Source organism: Lutjanus erythropterus, chromosome 19 (genome assembly GCF_056507025.1).
Source record: "Lutjanus erythropterus isolate fLutEry1 chromosome 19, fLutEry1.hap2, whole genome shotgun sequence".
In the NCBI taxonomy this organism is placed as follows: Eukaryota; Metazoa; Chordata; class Actinopteri; order Lutjaniformes; family Lutjanidae; genus Lutjanus; species Lutjanus erythropterus.
The window spans coordinates 10,087,687-10,111,115 of NC_139335.1; the positions used below are offsets into that span (position 1 = coordinate 10,087,687).

General features: G+C 39.0%; 1 protein-coding gene across 4 annotated transcripts in view; it reads right to left on the reverse strand.

Moving 5' to 3' along the window:
• axin1 (axin 1) overlaps positions 1–18,719 on the reverse strand; it is a 39,972-nt gene extending 21,253 nt beyond the window's left edge. For 2 of the 4 annotated variants that reach the window (XM_084743979.1, XM_084743976.1), the window contains exons 1-5: positions 18,578–18,719; positions 18,071–18,251; positions 17,494–17,675; positions 11,845–12,030; positions 2,360–3,331 (exon numbers count right to left, since the gene is read on the reverse strand). In XM_084743979.1, the coding sequence (XP_084600105.1) occupies positions 2,360–3,255 (896 nt within the window). In that variant the 5' untranslated portion in view covers positions 3,256–3,331; positions 11,845–12,030; positions 17,494–17,675; positions 18,071–18,251; positions 18,578–18,719. Of the gene's footprint in view, positions 1–2,359; positions 3,332–7,043; positions 7,211–11,844; positions 12,031–17,493; positions 17,676–18,070; positions 18,252–18,577 lie in introns of those variants that run through there. The other 2 variants (XM_084743977.1, XM_084743978.1) reach the window with 2 other exon arrangements.
• Positions 18,720–23,429: the final 4,710 nt, after the last annotated feature.

The window sequence follows — 23,429 nt, forward strand, 5'->3', positions numbered from 1 at the left end:
AACATATTATATCTCAATATAACCATTATAAACACCTTCTCCTTCTTAAATATTATTAATGATTTCTTATGAGTCATAAACAGACACTTACTCATTCTGCAAACATTTGATATTAATTTCGGCTAAATTTAAAGAGAATAAACGTCAAACGGACAGTGTGCACAATCACTCAGGCCAAAACAAAAACAGATGGGTTAAAAAGAATACTAAGATATAATACTAGGAATACTAAGCAGCCAAGACATGCAGTCACCTCAGTCATCAAAGGGGAAGAAACAGTCAAAAAGCAGCATAGACGCTGGTCATTCCAAAAAAAAAAAAAAAACCCAAGTGCACATTGAATTTTAATCTGAGTAATTGTACGTCTGCATGCATCAAACTGGCACAGCCCAGAATAGAACATCTGGATGTCGGTGAATCTACCTTCACCTCTCACACTGAGAATTAAAAGCATTAATTTAATGCAGCTGTTGCGCACACACATATCAGGCCAACACAGTCAGCTCTTCCACTGCAGCAAGTCGAGTCAGCAGCAGTCGAAAGAAATCAAAAACTGGGTACTGACAGGCTGAGCTATTTGTTCTACTGAACCTGGGTATCGAGCTGAGCGTTCTACTTCAACTTAGGAAAAATTAAAAAAAAATACTTTTGTATTGATTCTGGTACAAAGGTGTATGTGATAGAACACATTTCCACCCTTAAGGTGCACATTGTCCTTCATTTCACATTCAGGAAGTTCACAGCAGATATGCATCTTAATATAAACAGATAAAGTCAAGAAGAGAGTGTACTTCACAATGTTTCCCTGTTGCAAAGTTTTTCTTCCTTCTAAAAGCATTTGGCCGGATCATCATCTGACATAATATCTATCCAATCAAATGAATATCCATGGTTGTGACTCGTTCACACTAGGATCCATGTTTGGGATCTTTACATTTTATTAGAGGAAAAGAAAAATTTTCCTATAAAATATTGATTGATATTTAAGGTATAATATGCAGCATTTTCTAAAAAACAACACTATGGATTCATATAAATATAATCACTTTCAATCATCATTTATGACGGAACACTTTACCAACCCAAAATGTCAGTGAGACTAAACAATCAACAGTCTTTCTGGTACATTTATGAACAGCTTGGACAAATCCTATTGATTCTACCTTTAAGAAGAAAAAGGAGAAAGAGGAAGAAATGCAAAGATTACGGTCTCCAGTGATTTAAAAAGGCTCCTCCTTAACATTCCCCTCCAGACATATTTTAAATACTTTGCTCTGATTAATATGTGGTTAGAAATGTTTCCCCCCCCCCACATTAAAAAAGTTTAAAATACTCTAAAAAGGGCTGGAAGCACATCTACTCTTTCTCCCTCATTGAGAAACTCTGGATCTGGCCTCTTGCCCCACCCACCACCTCTGTGTGAGCTAGGCAGACCAGAGAAAGAGCAATGCGCATCATTTTATTTGTTTATGTTAATTGTTAGCTTGTTAGTTAGAGGCTGACACAGCTAATGCCAACTCTTGCTTTGTACTGACAAACATATGATCATCCTACAGAATATGATTCATTGCTGTAGATTTAACTACCTAACAGTAAGGCTGGGTGATAAAAACAAAATATCACAATATCTTTGACACTATACCTTAATATCCTTTTTTAAAATATATATTTTTGCTCCATAATCATCAGTACTGTTACTGTAATGCAGACTCTAAAACCAGGAAAAGGCAACATGTAAGCCATATCACAATATACAGAATCTAGGACAATATCTAATTACATATCACCATATTGATGCACTGCACACTGCTGCCTGCATTACAACAATTTGCTTTCGAATTTAATCGAAATCTAGCTTGCCTGGGGTATGTCTGAATCTCAGATTGTAGTGAAGTGCATGCCCGTTTCCTCCTTCAGCAGAGGAATATGAAAACACCTCTCTAATGACAAACTTTGCACAGATACAAGTCAGTATAGTCAAGGTCAGACATTTTAGCTGTCATAAACATAAGAAAAACACATTTTTGAATGGGGAGGATCTTTAAACAAAATCATGTTGAACTTTTTCGATACAAAAGCTTGCGGGAAAACATGACTCCCACAGCACCCGCACAACAAAAACAAAGAACTCTACTTCAACCTTCTAACAACAAGGGCAGCCTCTAACATTTCCTCTCCACCACCATCTTCCTCTTATCAGCTGTCTCTTGCGCTGCACTCAGACTCTTTTCATTTCAAACTTCAAGCAGCGTTCCTGGTATTGTGGGGTTTCAGGTTTATTTCTAATTCAGCAGTTTGCAGAGAAAAGCTGTGTAGTTAGAGCTGAAGTGAAGCTTTTTAGATTGCAGGGAGGATTTACCTGTACTCGTGACTGTCCTGGAATCTCGCACTGCTGGCAACACGCTGCGGTGCCGTCTCCATTAGCAGCTTCTGAGTAAGCCGGTTGCTCGGCGTGGGGTCACACTCGGGCTGCTCCTCCGGCTCCTGGTCACATCTCCATTCCTCATCCTCGTTTAAAGTTGGTAAATAACCCGACAGCCCCTTTCCATTCCCAGAAACAGAGCTCTGATCGCTGTACAGCTTAGGGCTCTCTCCTCCTGTCCGTGTATATTCCAAATATATGTCAGACTTAAGAAATAATGGGTAGGTGTTTTCCTCCATCATAGTCTGTATCTCAGTCTGAGCCTGGTCAAACATTGCAGGATCAATGTGGAGCTTCATGACGCAGTCTTTGATGAAGGACTTGGTGGCTGGTTTGATCTGTCTGGAAACAATCCCATTGTTGTCCAGGATGTATTTCTTATAGATCGCTTTTGCCAGTTTTAACTTCTTCTCATCGTTACCCTCGTTAGCTTCAAGTTTGCGGAAGCCACTGCACGCAAACCAGAAGTCCAACATGTCCGCACACTCCTCCTGCTTGAGGAACGTCCTAAACAGATGGATGCCATCTTGGTCATCCAGGAGGGAGTGAAGAGACTCTGCCCACTTTAAGTAGGGTGGCGTGGGGGAAGCACTTCCCTCCGGCTCATAACCAAGGTCCAAGTCAGGTCGCCTGGGCGTAGCCACAGACGCCTCGCACTTGAGGTTCTCGTTCTTTGAGGAAAAGCCGAGGTTGCTGTACTGACGTCCATCGCCGCACACCAGCTCACCTTCTTCCCCTGGGACTGGAGGTCTGGGAGCATCCTCAGTGAAGCTGCCTCCCAGGTCTGCTAAGTAGCCCCTTTTGTCGCTTATGCTCATAGTCCCAGCATCCATAAACCGTGTCCCTGTAGAGCCCACACTGCACAACTATTAGATCCAGACCTCTACTTACGCCACTGCAAAAAAACTCCTGCAAGGAGGAAAAATATAAAATGAGCTTCATCACATCACTGAAAGGCAGAGTAGTGCCAGCCTTGACACGGCACAACTATGAGAAGATATTTTAACACTCATTCTCACATAAACAGCAAAAATCTATGCAGCAATTTATTGGTACCAAATAGAAGTGAAAACATATTAATAGATCTAGTGCTGACAAAAGGTCGATCGATTATGTGCCATACTTGCCATCTGCCTGGTTAGAAGAAGACTAGTAGTTCTTAGGGGATTTTAAGAATTTTGCACAGTTTGCATTTTTATCAGATTTCATGAAAAGCTCATCATGTGAACAGTTTCCAGCTGAACATTAAAATTAATACAAATCCTGCAGAAACCCAGAGGATTTGAAAATGAGAGACAAGCTACACTAAAGCTTCAGAACCAGAAAGTAGCTCCTGGTTCACCTCTAAACGCAGCACATCCTGTGCGGTAGGCTGGTGAAGACGGCTGTTTACAATCTGATAGGCAGGAATATATTAATACCAGGGCTGCATGATACGGTTAAAAAAGTCATTTTGCAATGTGATTCACTGTTAGAGGGAAGGATCATTTCTGCATCACAATTTTCAGTTTTCCTATTAACATTGCGATGATGTGTAATTTGTTGGCGTTTGTACAAAACAAACATTGTTTACATCTGGAGAACAAGATTTGTAGGCCAGGGCATCTCTGCAGCACTACAGACTTCATTAATGATATCTTGTCACACATTAACAAATGTACAATTTTGATACTGCACACAGCCATATTGTGATTTTTCATAATATTTTGAAAATGGTAAAACAGTCTGCAGTCAGCCTAATCAAGCAGGGCCGCAGCCCCCATTGACACTGACTCTCATACCCCCATCCACCCTCTACGTGTTACATTAAAGTCCTATGCATTGCAAATATTCTCTTAATTAGGCTAATGCTGTGAACTTGTACATTCCTCGTCTTATATTTTGCACATTCCTGCATAAGCCTGGGCAGCTTGTTACTAACACAGTCATGTTTTTTTACTGTTTGGTTTTTTTTTGTATGTTGACAGTATTTTACTGATTTTCTGTTTTGATCTGCAGTATTTGCCTTAAACTTTGTTTTATGCACCAATATACCAAAGCAAATGGCTTGCATATGAAAACCTTCTTGGAAATAAAACCAATTCTGATTCCTGAAAAACTTTGCAAGGCTTAGGTTTGCACTCTGCAAACCTAAGCAGAAATTGGAAACTGAAGTCATAAGGCTTATAATGTGGTTTGATAAGTCTATGAAGGTGCCATAAAGAGCCACATCCATAGGTAGGATATGTGACAGTGTTGTGCTAATCCAGGCCAAGAGTCAAGACTTCACTGCTGTCTGTGCAGCTGAAGGCAGCTTTCTACTGGGCACTAGTACCTACTGTTAATGTAATTTGCAGTACTATCCTCTGACTTTCATGCATAACATATCATTATTCCACACAGCTACTCCAGTTTCATCCAAATTATCAGTGTATAATCACAATGAAAAAGTCACTTGAGGTTTACAGAAAGAACTCAATAATTAAGCAGCCTTACTCTCAACTATTAGCTGATATGAGCAGCACTACCACTGATACTTTATTGATCTTTCTATCTTCTTACTTCATTCTCCTGCTATCAGAGTGCAGGGTCAGCTGCAGAATAACATCACGAATGTTCTGTTCAAGGACACATCCCAGTGCTCATGCACTGTCCTTCACTCCCTGAGCTTTCTTGCTGTGCAGAGACACATCGGTGCCTGTATCTCCACCTCGATGGTCTGCACATACACCTAATAATAAAGCTTCCCAGATACCGTGTCAGTAACCCTTTTAGTTCCCATTTCTGGATGTAGCCACAGAGCACGAAAAAGCCAATTTTGTCTGACTGTGTCAGCTTTCACATTCACGCAGCAGGTGATATTTCCTGACTGCTGTGGGCAGGATGGTGACCAGTAGAGCTGCACAATATGGTAAAAAAAATAACATTGCAATTATTTTCTTAGATATATGACTCATGATTAGTGCAAATGATTATTTCCCCATCATCAAGTTTTGCACTTGGCTATATTGTGATTTTGATAATATTGCTATTAAATGTGCAGGTCTAGGCCAGTAATGGCTCTGACCAATCAAAACAAGAAGTCAACAAGGTTGGCTAAAGAAGAAATATGAAACAACTGTGCATCCCAAATTTGGCACTGCACTCCTATTTAATATTTAATTTATGGTTCGAGTCGTTTCCCCTCGCACCCTCCTCTCAAGACTAAAGGAAGCTCAGGCAGGCTGCAGGAAGACTGCAGGAGCGTAGGACGAACACGACATCATAATGTGACAATAACAAGCGACGACCAGTCCTACACTGTACGTTGATCAGCTGTTTATGTCTGTCAGTTGTCTGTCAATGTAAAGTTAAGCCTGTTATCCTAAAAACAAAAGCAGCATGATCAGAAATTAACATATATAATATGTAATATAATATATTTAGAGACACTAGCATTCATTTTAATTATAATTAATGAGAAACGGGCAAACAAAAACAGTTATTCTAGCCTGTAATGGAAATTTCAAAGGATGACACCATGGCTGTAGCATGTTTTCATCATTTCTGATGACATATCAGTGTCATTTTATGATTTATCACAGTAAATACAGACATACAGATACAAAGCACATACAGATTTCTCTTTTAAAATATATTTAAGACGAACAGCCCTGACTTCTATCTCTAATCGTGTTTGGATCAAAAATAGATCCTGAAAACAAACAGCAGATTGATCATTTCAAAAAGCTTGGGTTCACCGCAGCTGTGATTTCAAAAGAGATATCTTTTGAATAGTTGCCATTACATTCCCTTTCAGGCACACCCACTCCCTGTCTTGTTCAGTACAGATAAAAATCATTTCCCTGATTGAACAAAGACGGAAATTGGTAACACTACCTTTGATTTCTCTGCACATTCCTGAAGTGTGAGCAGCACGTGTTCAGGTGTGCAGGGCTGACAACGATTACCATAAATAAAATCTGCGCGGTTTTAAATAATAAGCACATTGAATGCATAGTTTATCAACGCTGAGGAATTATTCAGTCATCTACCTGTACGTGAGGATGCATCGGGAGGAGAGCTGCTCGGTTAGCGCATTGATATTTAAATTAACGGTTCTGCGGTCACAGGTGTGCGGCCTGGCAGGAATATGCGGAGAGGTCGAGGCGTTATTTTCAGGACGTGTCTCCCCCCTTTTTTTTTTTTTCCCCGAAACTGTATCCGTTTGTGTTGCTCTGAAGTGAGCCTCTCATCACATTCATGTCTTGGCCTCTCCAGAATGAGCAGAACAGCAGCGGCTGGTGGGGGAGGGGAAACCAGAAACAAACTCCGTACACACACACATACACACACACACACAGCCAGGCCTTTCAGCAGCCGACCGACAAGTGCACAACTTTGTCACACTATTCACCTATTAATATCTGTGATTCCTCCGCTACCAGCCGCTAAAACTGCACGACCGTGAACACGCCGACCGCAAACATTTCCCCCTGCCTGCCGTCAGAGGACACGGAGGGAATCCCACATCAATTTCCGAACAGATTTACAACCAGCAGCAGCAAAGCGATGGCACATATCTCCCGACTACCGCAATCCCAATCTCTGAGCTGGGGAGAGAAGGAAGAGGGGGGAGAAGAAAAAAAAAAGTGACATATACTTAACCGGTGGAAATCTTCTCGCTGCTTTCGACTGCATCGGGAATTTGGACGTGCACAAGTCACCGCCAACAGTGTCATAGTTGCGAATTGCAAGACTTTAAAAATAACAAAGAAAACAGTCCGCTCTCCACCTCTCCATGTCTCTCTCTCTCTCTCTCTCTCTCTCCGTCTCTCTCCCTCTCTCTCTCTCTCTCACTGTCTGTGCGGAGCTGCTCAGGCTTCACAGCAGCAGATGATGCACAGCGCCTCGCCCGTTCACTACACAAACTGCCAGCGTTTAGTTTAGGTACATGTGGTACACTGATGTGTTTTTGTTTTTTGTTTTTTGTTTTTTTTTGTTTTTTTATATCCCTCTGTCTCAAGAATTAAAATAAATGAATTCATTCTCTTGCTTTTTAGGTTGAAAGCTGCGGAAATGTGGCTCAGCATTCGACCAAAAACAAGAAAAGAGCATTTAACTTAATTAACTAAACTTATTTTGTATTTGTATATCATATTTACTAACATTTATACACATTACATCGCTATATATACAACAGACATTATATTTTCATATCAGTATATACATATATATACATTATATAGTATCCTTCTTAAATATATCTTTATTATATTTATACAATTTTGCATACTATATCATTTTTTATGTATAGCACTCTCTCTACATATATACATATATCATATATGTCATACAGTAAATCTTTCATATATGCAATTATCCTGTGCAGTATACTGTATATTTATAGTTATTTTTGACACCGTGAAATCATCTGTGCAGTAATGTCGACTTGTATCTCAAGACAATATTATGTTTCCCTTAGTGCAATGCTACACACCATGTGTATATTGCAACATGTGCAATTACCTGTCATCTGTATATCTGGGAAAAGTGAAAGGTGTATATTGTGCATATAGTTTGTGTATAGTTTTTTATTTTATATGGGTTACTTGTATTTCTATATTTCAGTCACTCTCCTTTCTATCTGAACTTCTGATCCTGGAGCTGCTGTAACAACTGAATTTCTCCAGTGTGGGATCAATAAAGTTTATTAATTTAGTTTGGTTATAAAGTTAAATTAATCTATTGTTTTGTTGATTGCTTAATTGGTTTGTGTCAAAAGTTCAAATTCTCTGATTACAGATTCTTAAATGTGAATGCCCTACAGAAATGTAACAACCACCTCACTAATAGTTAAAACTACCAGCACAAACATGGCAAGTATCAGCATAAACCACTATGTTGTGAACAGAAACATACACTCACAAAAAGTAATTCTGCAACATAAATTTGCCCTCAAAAAGTTTCAGACCCACTGACCTACGTCACTGCTTTTTGTTAACAGCTGAGTTAATTTCAATTGGAAAGACCCAGAAAAGAACGCCGATAGAGTCGACCTTTCGTCATGGCTTCTTCTACTGCAAAAACAATGTCCGCAGTTCACATTTACAACATAAACAATGTTTGCCGCAGTATAAGGTTCATATTTGCTATTTTGAGTGTTGTAAATGAAATTACAGAGCAGGTTGGACAACAATGTGCTGTGGAGTCAGCCAGTCTGCAGGTTTTCATACCAACCGATGCCTGCACCAGATCACTTCACTGATTAGTTAACACGGGCCGAAGGTACTTTGATCAGTTAAATCAGCGTTTCATGGCACAAGTTTTGCCTTTCATGTAAGGTGGTGCATTCAGGCAGCCTTTGTCATGAATTTTATCGCCATGGAGTTTCACTGGAACAGCTGACAAAAGCGATAAATAGCAGCAGTAAACTCAGGGAAACTCCTCGATACCTGAGTTTATGATTTACGATATTTTACTTCAGCACATAATTGACAGCTGGCCACAGCGTCAACTACTGTTCAGTCACAACATGCGTAATGAGTGATGTTCATGTCTGGTTTCCAGTAAACACATACTGCAGTGACCTTTTCATTGGTCTGTTTTATGTATCATATTTACCAGTGACATGACTCAAACACAAACACTTGGGATATCAATATCACAATAATCTGCAATGTTTTCCAACATTCCTTTGGTTTAATGCTTCATAGCTTTTGATGTCGGCAAACGTTTTGCCACCACATTGGAGATATACTTTGTTTATGTTTTCCAGTGTTTATGAGTAAATCCAATATATCTTCGGTGAAAACCAAACTAAGCAGTGACACTTCTTCTACACAAACACTACAGTGGTACAAACAGCTATCGACATGCCACTTTGCACCATTAAACAAAATTTAAACCTTTGTTTAGACTGTTCTGTCACAAAGCGTGAACTGAGAACTGCAATAATTTGCCTTTATATGTTATAACAACCAGCACTGATGCTTTGAAACAAAACATTCACTGCAGTTATGTTTCAGCTCATTTAGACAACACTTTTAAACACACTCTTAGAAAAACAGGTTCCAAAACGGTTCATCCTAAAGAGTTGGGGTTCTTTGTAAGACTGTAACAACTCTTTTCATCCAAAGAACCCTGTTTGGAAGAAAGAGTCATAAAAATATTTTTAAATGTACCTGCAATTCCCTTAATCAATTAATTTTACTTATGTTTTTTCCTCATCTGTAGAATATAATTTTGTCCTTTGAAGAACCCTTAGAAGAGGAACAAGAGGATTATAGGTGAAACCCTTATTTAAAAAAGGAGGTATTTTTAGATCCTCCTGGGTGGGTTCTAGATGAACTCTTAGAGGGAAGGGTTCTGGATAGAACCTCCAGGCAGGGTTCTGGGTGAACCCATTACACCAAAGGAAGGTCCCCTGTAGAACCTCTCATTTCCACCAAAAATAAACTGGTTCTGAAAAGTTGGTTCCAAGCTGGGAACCTAAAAATAGCAGGTTTTCCTGGGGAACCAATGTTAGCATGTCATATTCTGCAGGTTGTTGTGCAACGTCCTCTGTTGATGACGTCCTTGATTACAACTGTTTTGCTCAAAACTGCTGGAAATGCAGGCTGGGTGGACAGGGTTCTGACCGGAACCATTACAGCATAGAAGTGCTCTCATGGGAGGTTTTCATTGGAACTTTTCACAGATCTTTGTAGGTATAACCCTTTATGTTGAACCCCATGAAAGGGCTCCAAATGGAACCTTTAAAAAAAAACCCTATAGAGTTCTGCATGGCACCTTTATTTCTAGAGTTACACTTGATCGTGTCATTACTTTATGGCTTTACAGTGTACAAAGACAACAGGATCAACCAAACGCAGCGGTTAAGGCTATTGCCAGTTCCTATACTTTCATGTCAAGCAATCATTGAGCAGTCACATGGTTTAAGATCTAAGATGAAAGGACGATGGAACGCCATAAAAACATAAACGCGTTTGATTATGTAATTATCTCAAATCGTTTGGGAGCACAAGAAAGAACAGAAATATACATTTCACACTCTGTCTCATCGTATCACCTGAATTGCCTGCTCAAACCTAGAAACCTGTTAAAGTGTGCAGAGTACACAGCGCTTACAATATTCATGCCAGCAAGATAAAAAGAGATGAAAAAGACTGAACACACTTCACCTTCCTCGAGGCAAAATTGATTCTGTGCAGCAACAATTTAAGCACCCTGATACTCAAATACTCTGTTTCTTTATAGCATCAGTTGTTTTCTGTGATACTGCAGCAGTTCCAAGCGTTTTCTTTAAGTGAACTCATTGACTAAACTGATGACTTCTGACTAAGTGATATATTTTACGGATATTTCACGTATATTTAATGCATAACAATAACAACACAGAACAACTGAAAACTGTACAATTAACCCAAATAGTAAACACAGCAAATACAGGAAGTTTGAGTAAAACGAGCGATTTAGATGAATTTTGAGTCAATTTTTTCCTGTGAATATTGCAACAGAGATGAATTCTGATATTTTTAGAAACTTTATACAAGCCTCTGTCTATTTTGTGTACATTAAAAGTTTTTAACAACAATTTTTCAATGCAGGATGAGACAGTTTAGCAGAGAGTGAAGGCTCTGTGAATATAAATGAATAGCCTCTGTTCAGGTCTTCACTGTGCCCTTATCCTGCGAGATTCCTTTAAAGTGTAGGTTATATATTAAAGCTACTACAAGGGACATATCTATTTTATGTTGAGACTTACGACTGAGGATTTTACCCTTTCTCTGAGCCACCAACATGGCTGACAGTTTACAGTCTGCAGATCAACTCAGTCAGTTGTTTTATGATAGATATAAAACCTCCTTGGTATTATTGACAGCCCATCTCTGTATTCTGATGAAACACACAAGACATGAGGCTGTTTACAACACTTTGTTAGAACACATAAAGACTTGTCAAGATTTCTGGAGGAGGCAGTGCTGCTGAGTTTTTTTAAATGTATTTTTGGTGCTTTAAGCAACACAAGCCGATTGCCAGCTAGTTCCATTAAATTTGACAGTAGGCTCTCGATTTTGGGGTGACCTGTCTCTTAATTTTTAGGGAAAATAATGCAGGTCTGGTATAATTTATTTAAGAATCACACATTAGGCATTTTAATTGGTACTCAGAAGTTAGCGTGCATTATTCATTAAAGGAGCTTCCTCCCACTGAACATTCATTTTGATAGTCAGACTGTGTGTCACTGTGTCACCAGCAACAGACAAGTTGCACTGCTGTGCATGATGAAGAGGGAGTTGCTGACTTCCACTTGCAAATAGGTAAAAAGCTAGACATGAACCAAATACTGACTGGCTTAGTTCTTCAGTATTCTCTCTGCGCCTGGTGCATACACTGTGTCAACAGTTCATATGAAGATAATGGGGAAAAATCTGATTTACATGCAAATCAACATGTTCTACCTTGAGTTTGATTGTCTTCCTCGCACATCCTCCAGCAGCACATCCATTTATTGAGGATTCCATTGCACAGTTATTCAACACATCTGGCTGCAGTGATGGAAACATCCCTCTCATAACTTTGACACGAGAAGGCCTGGCCATAGCAGAACGTCGCCATAATAGTTTTTCTTTGCCATCCATTTGTTCCTGCAGAAGAAAAAATATTTGTTAAGTCTGCTTTATACATGGCAGAAAAACAGATGGGAATAGAAGAAGTACTGTATGATTTTATTCTTGCAATGTTTGGGCCATTATTGTACAAAATATACACTATATACTCTTAAAAGTGTTATCATGATACCAGTTACATAGGTTAAGCTTTCAAAACTTTTATACGATAAAACAGGCCTGATCAGATGGCATGTGTGTTATGATAAAATCTCTGAGCTACTATGAGACATCTGAACCACAGACTGTATAATCTGAACCAGTATGGTATGGGTTCCGACTTTTTAAAACCTCTATGCACTGTGATTGGCTGCAATAGGATCACAACTGCTCTGCACCTGCCATTTGCTCAGTCATGTCACATGTTGCTCTCTGGGCTTGTGGGCCACAGAGAAACTCATGTTAGCTGAGGAAAAAATCATCCTCGAAATGTCTCTCTCAAAGCTAAAGCGATCTAAAGTTGATCACTGACCAACAACTGTCCAGTCATAGATTAGCTGCCATAAAAAGGGCACTGCAAGCCCGTTGACCTTTGTATTCCTCTACATGTTGAGGCGGTGTGCATGGGGCTCTCAGAGAAGCATTTCTCTGTGTTTTATGAGTCTGGATGGTGACGTCTTTTTTTGTCATCTTTCAAAAACGTAAAACACAAGAGCACACGCATAAGGAATTGATTAATCTTTGTCTTTATCTGCTCTAACAGAAGCTGCAAACATTAGCATGTCCAGCTAATTAATGCTAGCTTACTACCTGCACTAACATTAACTCCAGCTGAACTTGTGTTAGATGCCACTGCATTTGCCACAATATGTTGTGATTTGTTGTGTGAGGGGTTTGAAGAGTTAACAACACAGAATGCATGCTGAGGGAGACAAAATAAAACCACTACTGTTTAAGACCACTACTGTAGACAGTCAAGAGCTTTAAGAATCATCTATTACTTCAGGGTGTCTGAACCCATCATGAAGCCTCAGCAGCCAAACGCAGTATAATATGGCTAATTAAAAAGAGCTGAATTCACTGCAACCATATGAGAATTGTTGCAGTGCATAAATCCCTGACTCTGGCTTCAGTTTTACAAGCAGACACGGACAAGAGTGTAGGAGTAGGGTGAAGAGTCACCAGACAGGCAAATCACACATCAAGTTAATGATCATACACAGCACCGTCTCTCCAGCACATTACAGCTTTTCTGCTCGCTGGAGCAATGCTGAATTATCAGCAGTGCTGTTTTAAACATCAAAACGGTGGTCAGCTCAGAACCATGAGGATCAAATGGAGGGCAGAACTGATAGATAATCAAGTAAAAAGGAACACATGAATGAGTGCTGCAGGCAGCTGGCGTCGGGTCATGAAGATGAGTGTTTTCAGACGAGTCCCCCGCCAGAGAGGACTGATGTGACCAGGCACACTGATCAACCAAAGTTAGGACCAGTCTGACGCAGCGTCTGATGTTGACAGACTTCTCACACTCAGCAGTTCAAGGGGACATCAATAATTATATCAAGTACAACAGAAAATATATATATATATTAATGAAAAGTGGAGTTAGCAAATCTGGAGAAAGATAGTTGATTGCTGAGTCTCAGTCCCAGGTTATGAACTTGCACACACTGCGGTAAGGCTGTGACGATAACTGCATTACCGCGGTCATTTGTTGCCTACAACAGAGTTGAGCTGCTTATGTTTATTACTGTAAAATTTATTTTGAAGGGTCAATCTCATGTTGAGATCAGCGCATAGATCTATTAATAACTCTGTGGATCAGCACTGTCACACACAAGTCAGAAACACAGGCTCTGATTGGTTAACAGATTCAACCCAAGGAGTCTTAGGATTGCCAGTGGGCAGCTAACAAAATGCTAAAAACAACAACTGTTTTCAAATGGAAAAATGGATAATTGATTATTGTTATGAATTTATTTTACTGTGTCTCCAAAATGACACTGCAGTTCCACGCTGGATTACGAAGCCTCTGAAAGGAATGATTGCATAGAACATTAAAAAGCTAAAATGCTCTGTTAGTATTAGCATTAGCTTAATGTTAGCCTTTCCAGCTCAGCTTACTTTGGGGGTAACCCCCTCACTTTTCCAGAAATTGGGTATTTCCCAGCAGATTACACTTTCCTTGGTCTCGAGCATCTACTACGTTTTTTAACTCTCACCTGTACTGTACATTTACTGCCAAGTTTACAATTCTGCTCCATTATGAGCAGCACTGTCCCACACACTTATACTGTCTTATTTCTTACAGGAACTGTGTAATTCAGTATGCGTCAATAGAGACCAATAAAATGTAATTATTAAGGCTGCTGCAGTAAACTCATCCTGCTAGAATATGTTGGTTTGCCACTTTGGAAAGAAAAAATATGTACTGTCACAGCCCTACACTTTGGATTGGTGGCTGGAGGATGGTTGATTGCCGAGTGTCTTTCTCAGATTGTTGAATACCTACGCTTTGAAAATGAGACTTTGCCATCAACTATCCTACTGACCTGTAACAGGCCAAAGTCTCCCATCACAGACTAGGATTTCTAAAGCCTGAAAACAGAGCAAAATGGAGGAACAGAAGTCTAGTTTTCTCTCAGACCACTTGAATTACAATGTGCTAAAAGTTATTATGGAGCTTTTGCCAAATAAAACAGTCTTTTTTGTGCCCACGGATGCAACAGCCTGAACTACTGCTTCTAAGTTTTGTTTCAAAATTGGACCACACTGACTGACTTAGTTACTTTCTTCACTTTTAGGGGATTCTGGACTTTGCTCATTAACTGCAGAGGGAATCCTATCCATACAGATGCCTGGCTGGGTCAAACTAAGGACACTGTGGATCTTATACATGTCACATATTTCACATCCTTGATCTACCAGGACTATCATAAATAACATTTTCAGAACACAAACAAAGAAATGATAAGGCATTTTGACTTCTATTGGCATCCTGTTTAAAACTACTTTCACAAACATTTTTACAGTAAACTAGAAAGATGAAATGTTTCAGTAACAGAAGAGGAATAAGTCATGTGACCAGGGTTGGTCAATTGAATCTAGAAACGGTTGCGTATGGAGGGTGAATGAGAAATACTCTTCCACTCCTCAGCAACTACAAACAAGAAGCCCTTAAGCAACTGGCCCAGTGGAGCTGCTCAGCAGGCGGAGGAACAATAGAAGACGTTTCCCTGCTCAGCTCTGAGGTGTGACTGTATGAACTAGACCTGGTTATTTATGAAATCAGCTAAGCTCATGTAAAAGAAGTCTTTTGTGTCAGAATTGTTGCAAGAATTTAGCTGTAAAAAGCCTTCAATGAGTGTTATTGAGAGTTATTTTTGAATGTGTTCACCGATCAGTGAAATTAATTTATGATGACTGGAAAATTCAAATTCTGTGGTTTGTAGCTTTTCAAAACAGTCAATACAATCCTGACTCCTAAAGAAGGATACATTCTGAATGATTGCAATTTATCATGAATTATACTGATGTTTTAAAATATTTTTGAATTCTTAAAACATGCCGCTGCAGTTAAGTGTTACCACAGAACAACTTCATGTTTCCCAATTCAGCCCTTTCAGTTGTCTTTTGTTCCACCTGTCAGTATGGATTTAGACTCCCTAGTAGGCCTTGGCTGAAATAGGCTTATCTCTGTTGAAGACTCTCTGATGAACAAAAGTCCATTAAGGCGTTTAAATGAATGCTCCCATTCTGAGTTCACACAATAGAGATTTCTTTTTCTTTTTTTTTAAATTGGCCAGCCTCAAAGAATTCACTAAAAGTTAAGACGAACAAAAGAAACATAAAGACGTCTTTCGAAGGCTAAACATGGAAAACAAACAGCGCTTACAGACTAAAGTGAGACACTCAAAAACAGAGATATGATTAAACAAGTTATTTAGATAAGCAGGTTTTTAATAAAAATGTGTCGGGTGTATTAATAGGTATCCAGTGTTTGTTTTAAGTTCTGAAAATGATCCAGGAATAATATCAAAAGACTGTTAGAAAATGTATTCTGGAGTCCTGCTGATGTCCTTTGTCCTGGCTGAATATATCATGACTAACAAGGCTTGGAGTGGATTAGGCACAGAGGATTGAGCAATTTGCAGACTTGAGTTTATTTTGCTGGATATTCTGGCTCACAGAACACCATATTCCCCGCAAGAAGGGGAAAAAAATCTTATTAAAAGGCCCATATTTCCTATGGTGATATAATACCAAAGACATACATCCGTAACCATGTACCAAATAGCGTAAGTACATTGTCAGACATCTGCTGGCTTGAAAATATTCAAATTAATTTAAGCGTCCAGTCTATCGGGGTCTTCAGTGGTCTGGTCATGGGATGCGCATTCACTGGTCAAATCAAATGATGTGCTTCGGTTTTGATGAGAGGGAGGACACAACAAAACCCAGTATGGCACTGACATGAAAAACGATAACAGACATAATAGAGCGATAAACAATACAATGGAAAGTTACTGGTAAGCGTAGTTTTCATCCTCAGAGATTCAAAAGCAGACATCATACCTGCTGGTTTACCTTACTGTGTGCTTCTTGGTTTTGTTGTGTTGAATCGCAGACTACTCCCACCGCTTTTCTATGGATCGAGTATAGTCCTTCGTAGTCTGCAGTGAAGACTGCCGCCATCTTTAATCACAACAGAGTCCATCTGTCGATGGTTCTTCCCTTTCTACCCTCTCTTTCTCTGTTCCAGTCTCTCTGTTCCAGCCCTCCTGTTTGTTGTGGGGGGTTCTTATTTTCCATCCAACATCAAACCACCATATCGACAGGCTCATGGGCCGCCCAGTAGGGGGGCAGCTTGAACATGCTGCATTGGCTGTTGTCCTTTTCACAGCCGCAGATTAACTGACCACATTTATTTTTGTCAGAATGATACAGACAGCCTGCAAAAAATTTATTTCAGCACTCAGGCCTTTGATTTCAACAAGCCCGGCCTCAAAGCTCCTCCATGATTGTCCCTGAACGCATCTTTTCCTCAGATGTTCTGATTGATGGGATTTGGAGCTCTCTTTGATTGAGGCCACATCTGTATAACTACTTGCAAATTTGTAAATGATAAACTCTGATAATTTAAACCACAGAACTGTTCTGACTTTTTTCCCCAGCTGTTCCATGACATGTAAGGTAAAAAAGAACACCATCTTTTTAATCAAAGCTCAGCTGGATTTCTTTGATCTCACCAACTGAAACTAAATTTGACCTGAGCAGCCTCGAACTACGTTTATAAGTACAAGCAGACTGTCTGTCTGCTTTCATCCAACCAATGCATTTCATTTAAAGTGACACTTCCTTTTTGTTCCTCCTGGTCCCTTTTTGCGTTCAAAGCGTGAATGCAAAGGCGTATCTTGTTTACTGTCACTGTTTTGTTCCGCCAAACTCTTTCAATGAACAATAAGAGGAGTTGAATTTCAAAATGGTAGATGCTCTCACCTTCCTCTCCTGCTGTGTGGCTCGACGGATCTTGTCTCTGTGGTCCGCCATGACTGGGCGCAGTCCCCTGCCTGCCACTCTGCAATACTTTCTCGTACTCATAAACCTGTTTCTCATTCTTACTAGTGTGTTGCTGAAAGATGAGCATCTTTACTTTATATTGCAGCTTCAGCCGTGCGACCCTATTGGAGGAAACAAGGACCAGATGATTGTCTGCACAATCGTATTGTAGCTATGGTAACAGACCCAACAGGCATGGGTGATGTGCACCTAATTGCTCCGTACACATTAAGCAACAGAAAAAAGAAGAAAAGCAGAAATTAAGCAGCGTTGTGTGTCAAGTCAAATCAGTTTCTTAGACATTATATGTTTCCGCCTGAAGCCTTTTCAGGGAGCTGCATCACAAAGTGATATTTAATTAAAACTTACATCCATCTGCTGTATGAAGTTGTGAAAACAGCCCAGTGATTGAGGGGGTGGAAGCAAAGAAAGGAGGAGAAAGATGGATGAAAAGAAATTTGGGAGAAAGGGGGAGAGATGATATTGCCTTTGTTATGTAGCTTTATCTGCTGCTTACCTTTCAACTGGATTTCACACTCGCCTGTCTGGTTGTAGCCAGGGTCAGCTCCAGGATACCCTTCTCACAATGACCAATTTTCTCCTCACACCGCACCAGCAAAGACCCACAGTGTTGCCTGCCACTTGCATTTGTCCGGATTTAAACATATTTTATTCCCAGATTTTAACTTGTCAGCGGTCTGTACAAACAAAACACGTAGTTAATATCACAAATTATATTTTCACAAAATAAAACAATTTGCCAAAGACCAGCAGGAGCGATATCATAAGACATCACAAGATAAACAGCAATAAATCAGAGGGATAAGCTCTTAAAATGTATAAATTACAACTTAAAGATCTGAAAAAACTACGGATGCCTGATATGTTATTCAGATGGATAGCAGGAAGATTGACTGTTGTACAATATCATGGAAAATTTCAGTTCAGAAATCCTTGATACTGTATGTGATGGCCAGGGCCACACAAATGGACAGTTAAAGGGTAAAACTGTGCACACACTCACCTCACTCCTTTGTTCAGTACACAGGTTAATTTAATTTGCAGTCAACCACACCCCAAACAATTCAGGTCCACTCTACAGTTTATTTGATTTCTATATTATATATATATATTCTTTAATGTTCGTTAGCTTTACATTGTTTAAATTGAGTGCACACATTTTCACACTGTAAGGTTAAAATTTGTAATTTTCTGCTGTATTAATGAATTTTCTATGTCTTCTTTTGAGTTACCGTGCTGGTGGGGTGGTATCATCCTGGACAGGCAAAAGGTGGAGCCAAGGGGTGGAACCTGTTAAATCCTGTGGCCAGCTCATCAGGACGTACCATCTCCAGCCATGTCAGAGGGGGGATTTGGGTTTAGTTAGTATTTCCTTTGTATTAGTTTTAGTGGTGGTCCATTTTGTTTCCCCCTTTTGTGTTAGTTGGTTTGGCCAAGCCAGTATATATGTTCCCTCATGTTTCATTTTGTTAGGTCAGTTTGTTCAGTTAACACTCTGTTTTATTGTTATTATTTTGAGTAGAAGTATATTTTGTTGACTTTTATAGACCTAGCTATTAAGTTCTTGCTTTATATTGTTTTGCATCTTTTGGGTAAATAAAACCCTCTTTCTCAACCCTCTTTCCTTTTTCACTGCTTGGTCCCTGACACTGTATAAAGAAAATTAGTGACTTAAAGGAGAACTTTGTAATATATTATAATATAACTGTTTTTGGTTGCCTGATTCATGTTAATTAGAGTTCAAATTAATGCTGAATGTTTGCTGAATGAGTTATTCTCTGTTGTCATTAATCATCATTTACATGGATGAGGTGTTACAACAGTTAAAATGAACAAAAATGGTAATGGAGTCTGGCAGGCAGAAAGACAAGCAGTCACTTAACACTCCAGAGTGTGTATTTTCAGAGCAGTGGGCTTTTGTTTTCAGGATGACAGACTTAACTTTACACTGACAGAAATAACTTTTAACTGACTGTCATAAACAGCTGATCAAATGTTCCTGCAACCCTCCCTGAGCTTCCTTGAGTCTGGGGAGGAGGTGGTGAGGGGAGACAACTCGCTTCAACCATAGACGGGATATTAAATAGGATTTCAACCTAACCTCACTATACAGACTGCAGAACTCTCTATGGCACATTCCACAGAGCAGATTGATAAAATAAATAATGTTCCCATCAGTAGTTCAGTTTAGATGATGTGTTATTCTTTCGCCTCAGGGTGGTCCAGACCAAGACTTCAGCTTCAGCTTGCTCTAACATCAAAATTCTCAACATCTCAACACAAACTCATACTAAGGTTTGCATTTAGCTAACTTACTAACACTTGGTTCTCTTAAGTTGTACACAACAGTTTCCTTTCTTACAGAGTCTTTCAACACAAGTTCTGAATTTGCAGCAATCACTGATTTGCCTGAAGAACGTGTGCTCAGTTTACAGGTGGGAAATGTAGGTGTAACTTTAAACTGTCTGGGTTTTCTGAAGTGGGTTTGTATGAGGTACTTAACCATATTAGGTGTATTACCAACAGGAGATGACAGTCAGCAGGCACTCAGTTTGGAGAAGTAGAAGGAATTCCAGTAAAGGAAGCCAAGCAATGCACTGCTGTGGACAATGTCATGATCAAAAAAATCAATATCAGTTTAAGTATATGTGTGGCAACCAGGTGGTCATATTAGGTGGAGGCCTTACCTTATCAAATCACCACAAAGCCACCATGGGAATTTTACCCAGGGAATTATTTTAACCAAATTATTATTTTAATTTTTATAGTACCAATACCAGAAAAGGCATTCAGGTTCATCATGGACAGACGCTGTTTAAACGAAGAGTGTCTCACTTCTACAATGAGGGAGCTCCACAATTGGGAAATCTACAAAATGCAAAATGAGTAATGCAACAGCAGCCAATTGGACGGCTAATTGGAGCACAAAGAACACTGACACTGCTAACATACCTGTGACAAATGCGGAGCAGGGTGAACAGGCAACCAGGAAGCAGGGCGCTCCTTCAGCATCATTGTGTCAGAGGGTACTGAGATGATGAGATGAGGACTATTTCATAGAGCCAATAAGATATGCAACATCCATTACTCTGCTACATACGCTGTTTAGAATATTTTCACCACTTTATTTTGCTGTCAGACAGTCTTTTCCAAAAGCACAAACAAGCTAACAGATCGAGTTTGCAGCAGATTAGCAACTCCTGTGTTCTGCGATGTAAAATTACGCCTTTTGAAAAGGAGTCTGGTGACTTCAGACAGAGCGATATAACTTCAGTTTCCAAACACTGTCCCAAATTAAAGTTCATTTTTTCAGTCTGCATAATGAATATAGTTAATAAACTTTGTTTCAGTAACTCACACTGCCCCCTGCACTTATACATAAAAAAAAACTGAGTGTTCAGTTTCCATTATTCTTTTAGTCACCGGTTGAGTTATTGTTTTTTTTTTGTTTGTTTATTTCTAACTGTGTGATCAATAAATGTATCACTGCAAACTGAAGAGCAACTGCAGTGTTTCTGAAATGGAAATTTACTTGCACACATTTTGAGCATATCTCGTAGTAAACACTTAATTTTGCATTTTATTAATCTTAATTTTATTGTTGAACATGTCAGTGTGTGAGTGCATGTGTGGTGTAGTGTAGAGCTCATGCCAGTATTAAAACTTTGCGTACATCTATGCACGAAAAAATAGTAGAATGTAGATTGTATGCCTACCTTATATATTATGTTCTATCTATTATTAGTTTTGTTATTGCTGTATTTTGAGGGAGATGGACATTTACTGTATATAAAGCACTTTGTAAACTTTATTTTTAGAAAAGTGCTACACAAGTTCATTATTATTATTATTATTATTGTTATCATCATCATGGCACAGAAACAACAATTATGCTAACATGCTTACAGAAATATAAACTAGCTGGAGGAAGCTTGTTGATAGATTGGTGCAATACATCATTGTGCTGGTTAGTTATCAAAATTCAAACACTGAAAATCTCCTGGAATCTCACTCTTGTTTACATAACAAAGGAGTTTACAGAAAAAAAAAGTGTGTGTGTTCAGTCTGTTGAACAAAAAAATAAATATTCTCACAGATTCTCAGGGCACAGGAGTATTCTTGCACAAGCACAGCAAAATAAGATGATTCTTCAAAGCGATACACCAATAAATAATTAAACAGATTGCTGCAGTAATACTTCTTATTCTCTCAGGGAGTGAGCTGCTTGGTGTTCTCCGCATGAACAAAAATGCCCCCAGATCCATGTGATCTCTGACTGGAACATATTGTGTCTCTCAGGTTATGATGCTGCAGAGGTTTATGGTAAATAGAATCAATTTCATGTGACATTATAGAATTACCTCTAAGCACCTCCAGCAACTTAAAGTCTTTAAAGTTGGTCATCGATGCTTATCCTGTTTTTTTTTTTCCACCGAAGGCTTTTCAGACAGTTGATTTAGTTCAAGAAAATTTCATCTTAAGGACAGAAGGTGCATAAATACAAGACAAATATTCATCCCCTAGAAGAAAGTCAACATTCACACTTCTCCTAGAAAACCCTGGGACTCGGAGAAAGATGAAGTGTGCATCTGCAAATTATATGACCTGTGGGTGAAATTAACATAAATCTCTGCTTTCTAAACGTATTATATTCTGTAAAAGGTTTGAACACTAAAGCAGAGAAACAGTGTCACGTTTCAAGGTGCTCTGAATCAAATCTACCTATGCGCTTTATTCGAGAGAGAAGCCCCTCTTTTGGTCTGCGTGCTGACGACTTGCTCTAAGCAGGTCAAGGTGAAAACTCCACATCTGTGATTTTCAGTGCTAACTCATTCCCAATGGAAATGAGTCTTATTCATTTTTCAAACAGCCTCTAGCATATCTGATTCAAAAAAAGGGGGGGAAAAAAAGCCCCTCAGGCGAGCATTCATCTTTGATGTTTTGAAAAGAAAGACAGAGAAAAGCTGCAGTCGGGCTTCATGCATATTGTATTGCTGAGAAAAGAATTACAAGCAGCCTACTGGTTCTCATAGTTATTAGCTATGCAAGCTCAATCTCAGTCTGTTCAATACGGACGGAGAACAAAATATCTTGAAGGTGCTGCACAGCTCGGCATTAAATTGAGTTCGGATATTAATAGTCCCCAGAAGATTCCTGGTGATTATGGTGACCTCCTGACCTTTTCTCTGACACTACTGTTAAGATAAAATTTGTCCAGACTTTGTGTTTTGTATCTGTCATCACAAATTATTTAAGTGTCAAAAACTGATGACTATATCACTTCAGTGGCTTCCTCCTAAAGGGTCACAATAAATAATAAAGTCTAATAAGGATCTAACAGACCAACAATACAGTTAAATTTACAGTACTTTTCTGTTGTGATGTGCCCCTATTTTTCCTCTAATAAAGTCTAATAAATAGTCTAAAACTGCCTAATAAGAATATTATTTCTGGTCTAATTTGATACAAAGTACAGCTTGTTACATCTTATTAGTGTGTGGCAAAATAAAGTGGCAAGTGATTTGTTGCTTTTCTGTGTCATTTGTTATCAAATGAAGAGTCTTTTGACTGCTGGTTCGACAAAAGACAATATCTGAAGACGTCAGTTTGAGGTCTGAGAAACTGTGATTGCGTTCCTGTACTTTTTTTTTTTTTTTTTTGGACATTTTGTATACTAAACCAGTGATTCCAAAAGTGTGGGCTGTGTTGGTACTGCGCCGGCTTTTGATTTTCAATTTTGTAACTAAGTTTGAAATTACAATTAGATGTTTCTAATTAAATATTCAAATTTAAAAATGTTATCAGAACTAATAAAAAAGTCAAAATCATCAGATTAATCAATTGAAAGAAAATAA